This window comes from Spodoptera frugiperda, chromosome 20 (genome assembly GCF_023101765.2).
Source record: "Spodoptera frugiperda isolate SF20-4 chromosome 20, AGI-APGP_CSIRO_Sfru_2.0, whole genome shotgun sequence".
In the NCBI taxonomy this organism is placed as follows: Eukaryota; Metazoa; Arthropoda; class Insecta; order Lepidoptera; family Noctuidae; genus Spodoptera; species Spodoptera frugiperda.
In genome coordinates this window covers 163,325-175,434 of record NC_064231.1, presented here as the reverse complement: position 1 = coordinate 175,434, position 12,110 = coordinate 163,325, and the positions used below count along the sequence as shown (strand labels likewise).

At 33.6% G+C, this 12,110-nt stretch overlaps 1 protein-coding gene across 2 annotated transcripts in view; it reads left to right on the top strand.

Moving 5' to 3' along the window:
- The window catches only part of LOC118280831 (elongation of very long chain fatty acids protein), a 30,443-nt gene extending 18,448 nt beyond the window's left edge, over positions 1-11,995 (top strand). The window contains exons 1-9 of one of the 2 annotated variants that reach the window (XM_035601217.2): positions 164-314; positions 624-769; positions 1,048-1,155; positions 1,237-1,317; positions 2,931-2,987; positions 5,372-5,477; positions 8,069-8,205; positions 9,193-9,348; positions 9,633-11,995. In XM_035601217.2, the coding sequence (XP_035457110.1) occupies positions 629-769; positions 1,048-1,155; positions 1,237-1,317; positions 2,931-2,987; positions 5,372-5,477; positions 8,069-8,205; positions 9,193-9,348; positions 9,633-9,779 (933 nt within the window). In that variant the 5' untranslated portion in view covers positions 164-314; positions 624-628 and the 3' untranslated portion in view covers positions 9,780-11,995. Of the gene's footprint in view, positions 1-163; positions 315-623; positions 770-1,047; positions 1,156-1,236; positions 1,318-2,930; positions 2,988-5,371; positions 5,478-8,068; positions 8,206-9,192; positions 9,349-9,632 lie in introns of those variants that run through there. The other variant, XM_035601214.2, reaches the window with a different exon arrangement.
- The last annotated feature ends 115 nt before the right edge of the window (positions 11,996-12,110 follow it).

Sequence of the window (12,110 nt, the reverse complement as noted above, 5' to 3'; positions counted from 1 at the left end):
GCGTATAAATAAAATTAAATATTCAAGTTTCCGCAGATAACAAATCTGAACTGTCAAATATAATAGAAGCCTGTCGTGCCTGCGTGCCATAGCTGATAATTGTTTATGTAATGAACTAGTCGTTAGCGGTTGAGGGTCAAGACTTGTTATGGACAAGTGCTGGCCGACCGAGTTAACTAGACGACTGCCAGTCGTGTCGTCGGCGGCGGATATTTCGGGTGCAAATAAGTTCGCTGTCAACAGCGAAACGCTACGGTCGCATTGATTCCACACATTCTATCGGTCTGCTAATTTCAAAAAAAAAATATTAATAGGTACTTATGTTAATCCGAATTTTGGTTCACCTCTATTAAGATATTACCATTAATTTGAGCACGACATGCTCCGCTGAGACGATTGGCGAATCGGTTCGGCACCTGGTCCACCCTGACATTCGATAAACTTGACGCTCGGCAGTGAGCGGCCAAACTTACTATTATGTCCAAAACAGTTCATTCTGCAATCGCGGTACGGTGTGAACGCACCTTTAAAATTAATGTAATCCAAACAAAAAAAAAATGTGATCGTGTTTACTTAGAGTTCGTAAAGCAAGTTTTGTAAATAAGTTATTGTGATTGTTGCAGTGAAAATGGAGGCGCTGAGTAGGCTAGTCGAGGGCTACCATGACTTGATGGACAACAAGAGTGACCAGAGGGTGAAAGACTGGTTTCTGATGTCGTCGCCCTTCCCCACGCTGGCGATATGTCTCACCTATGTGTTCACAGTCAAAGTAAGTACGATGTTATACTGCAGCTACGGTAATATGTTAGTATAATGATTTTGCGTCACTTGGATCGATTAACAATTGATATCGCGTCACGGAAGACAAATTAAGCATCATTACGAATGTTTTCCACTGGAACTTGCCGCCATTATTAGTACTGGCTTGCGTAATATTACCTTCCAATTAAACAACATGACATTTGAACGTAACGATCATTCACTTGTTTTGATATTGTTTTTTTTTTTTAAGAATAGCGCTAACATGACAATAATCCTTTTTGCCAGGTGCTGGGCCCGAAGTTAATGGAAAATAGAAAACCGTTCGAGTTGAAAAATATATTGATATTCTACAACTTGTTCCAAGTGATATTCAGTGTATGGTTGTTCTACGAGGTAAATATATTTATTATTTCACTTAATACATACTTGAGTGTATGGGATTTCTATAAACTGATGTGTGGATGTTTGTTTTAGAGTTTGAAGAGCGGTTGGTTCACCACGTACAGTTTTCGGTGTCAGCCTGTTGACTACTCGAGGTCTCCAGAAGCGATGCGGGTAAGAAAACCTTCGATAATCACTTTCCTAAACCTGTTTGCAATGTTTACGTTCAAAGGCAGAATTTTTTCATTGAACAACATTATGTGAATGGCAATTTTATGTTCTCACCTACGTAGTGTATGTTTAATTGCAATTACAACCGGATAGGTTTAAGGACAGCATAAAATAATTAGATATAATTCAACTAATTAGTGCATCTACATTTATCTAACCATAGAGCCTCATCCGCTAGTACTTACAACTTGTATGTTGAACTTAGTAGTTCCTTTATGCGAGGAATTAACCGGTAGAGGCCGAGAAAAATGTATACTAGGTAATTACATGTTTATTTTATACAATTTAATTGTCATTACATTGTATGAATCACTAAGCCTTTGTTGTAATCAATCGATTTGAATAGTCATGTGATTATATTACAACTTAATACCTGTATAACTCCCATTGAATGGTTTAGGCACTATAGTTTACGTCGTACGTATAAAAAATAAATAAGTAATGGAATATTTTATTGAAACTCAATTACAGTAATAAATACTATGATGACGTCTCATCTAGAAAAACACTTCCATTCATTGCATAAGTACAATCGGCAAAATACCTACTTGCAAACAAATAATTATGTTACGTAGCTTTTTTTTTTGTATTTGTCTACGAGGATAAAAATAATTTTATATTATGTTTTTATTTTGTTATACTTTACTGAATAGTTAGTCGATAGTACCTTTGCATAGTTGCATCAATTAAGGCTAGTTGTCCATAGATTACATGTGTTAGGTGAGCCGAGGTTGCTTGCCTTCAAGTTCATTCGCATTGGCATGTAATTACCGTACGCAGTGCCTATGTACCCGCCGGCTTTTTCTGTACCATTACAATTATATGTATTTACACGACATAATAAGAGTTTACGGATATATCATTACTTTGTTGTGATGTTTGTCGTAGAAAAAAAACTGTGTTACAATATGACCTGCAGTCTTTTTGTAACAAAATCTTTAGGTATAGCTTTTTTACTTTTAGTAATAGTACGAGTATGTTTTGCTCGTTACCTCCATGAGTATTTCAGAGTATAGGTATACCTACAAGATTCATCCGGCAAAAAGTACATGTATCATTCACTTATGTCCATCCTTTCTGGGAAAAACAGTCATTATGATGCAGTTCTACTTATTATATACTTATATTAATCATATATTAGGTATTATTAAAGTAGATACAACAATAAATTTCCAATAATACAATTACATGTGGCTATGATTACTGCTTAGCATGTTATTACATTTATTATTTCCTATGTAACATACTATATCGAAGTAATTGATATTCTTTTGTAGTTCTAAGTTATTATATCTAGTGCGTCAACTTGTAAGTAGTTAGGTATTTACTTTGATGTAAACTTACCGTGTACTTACATTGGTCCAAGTGGTTCTTAGTAGAAGAATCGATTAGTATTATATGTATAAAAGGAATTCTAGAGCAGTGATTCCTATTTTTATGTAGGTGTAGATATAGGTTCAGTAATATACATATAATTGTAGATTATAAAGCGTATTAAAATATATAATATACGTATAATTTATTTAAATATTAATGTTTTTTTATTTCTTTTACAGACAGTCCACGGTTGCTGGTGGTATTATTTCTCGAAATTCACAGAATTTTTCGATACGGTAAGTTCATACAATCAAACATCCTTTATCCAGTGACCGTTCGTATTTGACCCCTTGAATGCCAGGTGTTTCGTTCTAATAGGAAGCTCAAAAAACCCATAGTATACTTTTGAATCATTTACACATAAATTAACATTTCATTAATAAGAATAAATGTGTTTACTGACACAGAAATGATTGGTTATAAATTCCGCACTAAACTTGTCAAGTTTTGTGGCAACAGTGACTTATTATGTGGTTTTATATATCAATATATGTAGTTTACTGTTTTTTTTTTTAATATATTCCGATTTGTATATGTCATAAAATAACCGAATGGAATATCTATTTCTGTCCTTACTATTATTGAAGTAATTTATTGGCTTTTTTCGCCAATTAGTTGCTCATAAACTTAGCATTCGGTCAATTCTTTGATTTAAAAGAATCAATAGTATCGAATAACATCTTGTAACAGAAGCTTTTATAATTGTGACTATGTCTAACGTAACTGGGGAAACTTTAACTTGCTTAAATAATTATAAATGATTAAAAGACAACAATTTTTTTCCTGTTGGTATTAAACAATATTTGAAGATATAAAATTATTAAAGGAATATTTTTTCAAAGTCAGATATCCTTTATCAAACATTAATAAGTGGTTGGCCCTGTCATATGATTGCGAAATTTTTCGCTTGCACGCTCTAATAATCAACGTGTACTAAGTTTGAACTCTAAATAGTGGCCTTCTTTCGCTAACTAGCGCCTGAATATTGTAATTTCTAGTTATTATATTATCACTGTCAAGGCGAAGTTGTCCATTGATTACATCTATAATATTTACTTCCGTACATTACGAACTAGTTTTAACACCTTTACTTATGTACATGTTATTGTGTACCGGTCTAATATTAGGTCTGTACCCTTAGAATCTGTTTGCTTTTCGTTTAAAGTAATCGAATCGGGTTCGGTGCTCCGATTGGCCGGCTCGAATAAAATAACTAATCAGAGCGCCGAATGCACTCCCGTTTCGTTTTCGTTCAACATAAAGCAAACTCATACTAATAGTACTGTTTGTTTATGTTCAATCCTTGATTCAACATCATCGTCGCTCTTAGTACAAGATGTTTCTTGATAAACGTCGCCATATTGTTGAACTTAATGAACTGGTCAAAAGTTCGTATTGTAACGGATTCTCTATACCGTCGGCTAATGACACTTTATATTCAAACGACTGTGACAAACATCTTTACTAGAAACAAGCCTTGTGAAAATCTATTCGGTAATTAATATTCAAGTTCCTCGGACGATTAACATATGATGTGATATATTTTAGGTCCCCAACCGGATTCGTGTGATCCTGTTTTTTTTATTCGATATCAGGTTTTGTTTTTTATTTTAGCTTTTATAGAAAAAATCTTAGATATCAGAGCGGATAATCGAGTTTTATTTTGTTAATGATCGCCGTGTTATGTAAGGCGTAGGTCCTGTTTCAGGTTTTAATTTCGAATTAAAATATCTGCATATCATTATTGGGAAATGATTTTATATAGCTATTTACGAATCATAAAGTTCGGTTTCTTGACAAATCATTATGATTGTTATTGATATCCGGGACCCACAAACATGTTAATTTGCTTAAAAACATGATATAGTAAGTATATGTATATGTACTCATATTACATAGTATCAAATTTCCAAAGCGTGAGACGAACTAACATTAATAAAAAAACAGATTCGCACTTACCACTAAGCTTAAAAAATGCGAGTACATTATGCTTTTCAACGATATTGTATCGTAGTTTTTATTTCCTATTAGCGAGGCATAAAAAAGTGTAAAATCATCGTTAATCACTTATTTTTAAAGATGACTATACTATTTTGAACACCTGTTACGTATTCCGTAGTACAACATGAATATAAAAACGCTTCAGTGCCGATTATGTGAATGAAATGTGACACCTCCGCCATTCAAACACATTTTTTTTATAAATAAAATTAAATAATAATGGATGTTTGCGATTTTAATCTGCAGTAAATATATCTTAAGTATATATTAAACATCTTTAATTACATAGGTCTGACGTATGTTCGAGGAATTGTATTAATTTTTGAGCGTAGCGTCTAATGAATTGGAATATACCTACACAGCGTCTACGCGCTTCTGCGAAGCTCCTTCTCTCTCTTCTCCCTCTTAATTTTCTTTTAACTTACACTATGGAATAGAATAGAAATAATTTATTTTCATTGAATGTAGGTACACAGATGAGTACTATACTATATACTATGAGTGCGATACTATACTTACATAATCGTACTACATTCTTATAATTAAAGTGGGTCATGAGATAATTTTGTCGACTATACTTACCTACTGAGGGACTAAATAAAACCTTATTTCTTTTCAGATCTTCTTCGTAATGCGCAAGAAGTTTGACCACGTGTCGAAGCTCCATGTGATCCACCACGGAATCATGCCGATGTCAGTGTGGTTCGGAGTCAAGTTCACACCAGGTCAGTCTATTGAAATCTTATTTAACTACCTATCGTAATACTGTATACATAATACTAGTATTATATAACCTTGTCGGTTAATTCGTTAGTACGGCTGCCCATTGTGTGGGATTTTGTGGTTAATTCTCGTTTAAGATAAAGTGTTATGAATTTGAATTTTTTGACAAGGGCATATATTTGTACTGGGTATTTGATATTAGGTTCTCCCTATTATTAGTAGGAATCTGAAAAAAGTTTGTTACTTTTTAATATGTTGGTTTTGCCTACCCGTTTGAGGGAAATAAACAATATCTTATTTACTTGTAACCGTTTAACACGGCATCATTCTACAGTACAATTATCATATTAACAATATTGATTCATTAGCATTTAAATCATGCATTTAGACACATTGCAGCAAAATTGCAGTAATAAATGAAAACGTATTATATGCATTTTAAGTAATCACGTTATACCTACTAAGATTATCAGCTGTTAAAAATGTCAAGGCAATCGGCTATTTTAATTGATATGGTCAGTTGGATCGCTACGTCTTATATATTGCAAAAGCTTTCCATTTAACTCTAATTTTTGAATATTCATCCTGCGTTTTTATGGTTTTGTCCCCCAAAACGGGACTGATATGGTCTAAATATAGAGAAAATCGTAGGTAAGGTCTAAATGTATAGAGAAGAAGATCGTAGATAATTACTGTTAAGTGCCGTAGAACCATAATACCTAGTTTGACTTGGTAGGACCAGTCTAAAAATATAGCATCCCATGTATAACATGTAATGTAGAATCCTTTTGCCGTATACTTATATGGTACACAATTTTATAATGAGGAATTTTCTAAAAGCACTATAATTTGTACTTATATCCACTTCAAGTGAGGAAGTCGATATAAATCACCATACGGAAAATAACTAAGAAAAATGACAACAAAATCGTTATATTTTCGTGCACAAGAGTACACACTGTTTTTTGTTCTATTGTCTCCATTCTGGTATTATTTGTTCGCACCCATAAACAAGTTCTTTGATGTTTGTAAAAACCAAAGATCTACGATTAAAGATCTTCACGTAACGATTACTAATACGCGCTATTATATTTCACTCAATCACTGATATTACTAGAAAAACTTCAACAGTTTTTATCAAAGTTTCTTTGTTTAGATGCGAGCTAAAGAAAATTATTGGGAATACCAATTCGTCCCGTAGTTATTAATAGTTCCAGCAGATCCGTACAATTATAGTTTTATGTGTAACAAATTTAATGGTGATATAATTCCTAGACTGGAAATTTTCTGCGACTTTTTTATTCGACTAGACTAGACTAGCTGGACTAATGAAGGAAATTACCGAGATGTATTTTCCGCAGTATTCATAACATAATAATATGTTACTGTTATTACGCCACTATGCATCATCTGTCCATTTACATAAGTTATATTGTAAAAATAAAATAAGTACTCAAACGAGTTTGTAGCATTAGGTCACTTGTGAACAACTAATGCCTGGATTTGTTTTATATTTGGGTCTCATGAGACATTTAAGCTTGAAATTCTAGTTAATATATGTTTAAATTTTAGGTGAACATAACACTAATATATATTATTAATATATTGTACAAATTAAGTTGATATATATTTAAAATAATTTAGGTGTTTGATACACTGTTGCGGGAAATTAAAATGGCGTGACTTTACATAATAATTTTACATTACACATTGTGTCATCATCCTCGTGAAATGTCTAACAATTACCACATAATATTTTCCATCGTTACTGAACTGAAAAGTTCAGCAAATATGTTCTTAACTAGCTGCAAATTAACCGCAAACAATCGATGACACAATCTCTGCTAACTACACTCACATATTTGTTTAATATTTTAGAATATACTTCATAAATTGTTCAGTAGAGTTTACTTATTAAATAGAAAATTTATTTTAATTATGTTTGCTGTGAATTACGTACTAACTGGAGTCGAGTAACGTAGAAGTTTGTTAGTTAGATATACATAAGTACTTATTAGTGCGATAACATATTTTTTCTACGAAGTCCGCAATTCCGTATGATTTGACCACATCAAACATGATCTTGTATCATTCTCGAACAAAGATTATGTTCGCATAAAAACGCGTTCCATGAAAACAATATTTACACAGTAATAAATGACAAGAGTACTCGACAAGTAAGCATGTAGTGTTTGTTCGCATAGCAAATCTGTAGGTGCCCAAGTACGTTCTAGAACTACGGAACTTGATATGTGAATTGTGTCCCATAGTAATTTAGTCAAATACCGCTACTAACCGGTCGGGCAGTCGCTGTTTGTCTTCTTCAAACTACATTTATTTGAACTAAACTGGTATATTTTTAACAGTTAACTATTTATAGGTATACCACAGGGTCTAACGGAGTTGGTACTTAAACATTATGGTTGGTTAGTTTGTTGGTTTATGGCCATAACTGATTATAGGCTTTAGAATAATCCATAAAAATTTATACGCATATTGAGTTTTTCTAGTGATTTACATAAACTTACATATTACAGTAATAGTGTCCGCTGTTTATATGTTAATGCTTTACGAAGTTTATTTTGTTTTGTAGGCGGTCACTCAACTTTCTTCGGAATGCTGAACACCTTTGTGCACATTGTGATGTACTCGTACTATCTCCTGGCTGCCCTCGGCCCTAAGGTCCAGAAGTACCTCTGGTGGAAGAAATACTTGACGGCGCTACAGATGGTAAGTTTCTTTATAAAATGAAAATGTTGAACAAATCAAACATCAACAAAATGACTTACAAAGTTTCAATTCCCAGGTCGTGTGACTCTGTTAAGGTCAAATCAAATTCAATGTGTGAAAATTTTCTTTATAAACCTAAACTTGAATTCATACTTGAAATGTGCTATAATACACTTGTCCCCTGTTCTTAATATACCTATATAATATGACACTAATTCACTTCTTAGTTAGGAATATAGTAAAAAATATGAGTTCTTCGAACGTCCATCGAACGTCATATTATTCACTAAGTAACTTTATTCTATCGCTTTGTTCTATAAGTAAGGACAAATCAAAAGCTTACCGACTTTCAATCTAAAAATAACAAATGTGAGTAAATTATTCAACAGTTGCATAGATAGTGGCAAATAAATTGGAATTTGTAAAGGTATTTATCTTGATCCGAACTTGAGAAATGAAGCAAGAGAGATCCTCCTTGACATTATAATTAGGAACGGCTCGCGTGTAGTATTAGATAATACCTAATACATTTTCATTCATAAATTATTATAATACAATTTTGACATGTCGGCGATGGCCGTGTGGCCAGTAGAGTAATGATATTACGTTGTGGTTCCAATGTCAATGTTTTGCAATCAGTTAAGTCGGGCGATCGTCTATCCTTGAGCATGGCTGCCGGCACGGACAGGCCATTACGTGACGTCACATGATCCGAACGGGTTCAATGAATAGGACATAAACGTCACCCTTCTCTTCCTGCTAGTGACGTACGACCTAACTGGCTTGTAATTAGTGCTAGGTCTAGGGAAGGCGATTACCTACTGTCCGTACCTACTTACGTATAACATATAAGCACGGTAATAACATTTATAACATTCAGATATACACTACACTCAATCAGGACTCAAAAATTGTCTTCAGCCCGAATAAACTGAATTAGTTCAATATGAACGTGAGCCATAACAAAAGTTTCTTTTATGCCTGCAGGTTCAGTTCGTGCTGGTGTTCCTGCACGCGTTCCAGCTGTTGTTCATCGACTGCGACTACCCTCGCGCCTTCGTCTGGTGGATCGGCATGCACGCTGTACTCTTCTACTACCTATTCTCAGACTTCTACAAACAGGCCTACCTCAAGAAAGCCAAAGTAAGTTCTACTTATCAACACATCTGTTACTTGTATACATTACAGATTAAATGTAATTAAGCGTGTTTCATGACGGAACAATAACACTATAGTCTATAATTTACATAAAGAAACAAAGAACACTTCGCCTCTGTATAAGTAAATGCCAGCTGTTGATGATATTTTCTACAATTATCACGTATCTGATGTTCCATAATGATTTATAGACTAATGCGGTAGACGACAGAATTGATTAACATAATTATCGCATTAACTCTAATGTATTGATTGTTGTTCTTTTGCAGAGAGAAAAAGCCAAAGTAAAGGTTGAGGCAGAGGCCTTGAAGTCAGATACGAAAGAAAGGATGCTGCCTCTACTCAACGGCTTCAGCAATGGATCCGCGCTCGGCGATGTCCGGCAAAGGATGGCGGGCGCAGTCGCGTCGCAATGATCGCCTCCTTGGTACCCCTAGTTTGAAGAATCTCATCGCACCGAGTGAATACACTATGTGTACTCACAAGAATTCCTTTAATTACAAATACTAATCTAACCTTGTTACGGGTGACGCGTCGGCTCTGCCACATAGCCCTAACAAACAAATAGCAGTTGGCACGAAACGTGCTTTATATCGATCATAAATTACATGTCATTATCGATTCTTACTGATACGATGGTGCACGATAGTGTCGTGTCACTAAAAGCAATGTTGCATCATCCTGATGAGTTAAAGCAATCGATAATCTGGCTAAAGTACAAAAGACGAGAGTCGAAAATTGCCCGGACACCGCCGCGGTACCCGACGAGACTATAAGCTCAATTAGTTATAGGTTAATTGTATACGTAGCTCAGTAGTGATAGTAGTTGTAATTTATTCAAACCGATTACTGTAAGTCTGTAGGATTCTAAACGATAACGATTCTTGACTATATATTCGGGCACGGATATGGTAGGACTAAGATAGAGCCAGTATTTCCATTTGTAAACATGTAATTAGGATGTTTCTGGTAGACATCGATAGAAATGGTTAAGTTTTAGCGCTGTCAAATTTGTTGTCTGAATTTGTATTAAAAAATTGCCGTTTGAACGCTTATCTGCATCTCTTTGTTGTGTTATTTGAAAAAAAGAGAGCATCATTTTTCATGAACAATAAAAGTATCATAAAATGGTTAAAGTATGAAATTACCGTTGCATTTATAAAAAAAACAAAAACTTTTCAGCACAAGCCATTCTCATCTTGAGTAATTTGTGACATTCCATGAAACTATTTTTATTTGTACCTATTGTTGAAAAGTGTTCGTATTAAATATGTATTATCTGACAATTAAGGAGACTAGTCTAGAATTCTCTAATCATATAGGGAATCTCACAAGTAAAACTTTGCCTTTATTTATTACATAATATCTTTGTAGCAAATATACGCACCTGAATGATTTGACATCGGTAATTTCATACATTAACACTTAATAATATGTAATATAAATTTATCTTTCGATTTGACGAAGTACGTCAAATATGTTTACGCACATAAGATCGACGGAATAATGTAGTAAATAAATAAACTGACAGTCAGTCTCAATAACATATTATTATCATCTGTCCGTAGATTTTTTACTAAAGATTTAGGATTTGTCGTAGGAGGTTGAGGGGGTACTACTTAGAATAGTGACGTCATCAGTGCAGACGCCTCATTTTTCGTGGAACTGGTCACCTCACTAAGGATTCCTCGTCCACATAATTTTGACAGCTTATGTCAAAGATTTACCAAAAGAAAGGTTATTCAGACTGGCCGTAAGATTATTAATTTCCTTGTAGGTATTACGCCATTAAGTAGGTAAAAGATTACCATCGTACTCAGAGACATTTAAGGTTACTTGGTACTACGCTATTCCTTGGTAACGATTTTGTTTCGAAGACGATTGCTAAGGATTGTTAACCATTATGACTCTGAGTACGGCGGGTAAAAAGTTATTGGTGTGACCAGCTGATGACTGAATACACATACAAAGTCATTGCTAGGTAACTATAATAGGAAACGATTTAAAGAATTTTTGGAGGTACTGAAAATGATTGGTTTTAAGTAATTGAAATACATCACATCGAGATTATTGTAATCATATTGTTTATGTATCTACGTTTTCATAACGAGTAAATTGAATCGTCGATGGAGTAGGGGCTTACTTTATATTAGGTATATAGACAAATTCACATCTCCATTGCTAATCCTAATACTATATCTTGACCCTTATTTATTTGGCAAAATGAAGTATATAAAGTATATGGGAAATTACATCGAAGTTATTTTTTTCTATTTAGATCATAAAGATTATAAACATCAATGCAATGTAAATCAAATTGTAATGTAATCCGATTCTGTCTTATGTGTGTTTAAGTGCAAAGCGCCTGAAAAGTCATCAAGTCTTATAGTTTTCTAAAAAAGTTTTCTTTAAATTCTTTCAAAAGTCAAATTGTTCAAAATATTTGATGATTTCTCAGGTTATAATTTTTCCAGGTTTCAGTTATTGTAAAGTTTTCAGGAATCCAAGGCTATTCACATAATTTATGTACATATATAGGTACCTAACATCGACATGCTGTAAATATGTTAAAGGGTAATCGTACATTTATACTTTGTGATACATAAGTTAATAAAAGAGAATTTAATATTTATTTTGGTTTTTGTTTTCCTTGTTAAAACTAAGGACCTATTTATTACCTATAATTACCGAATAATTTGCATTTAGTTAGTTTTTTAGTTTACTGCCAATGCTTGTGCAATTGTAAA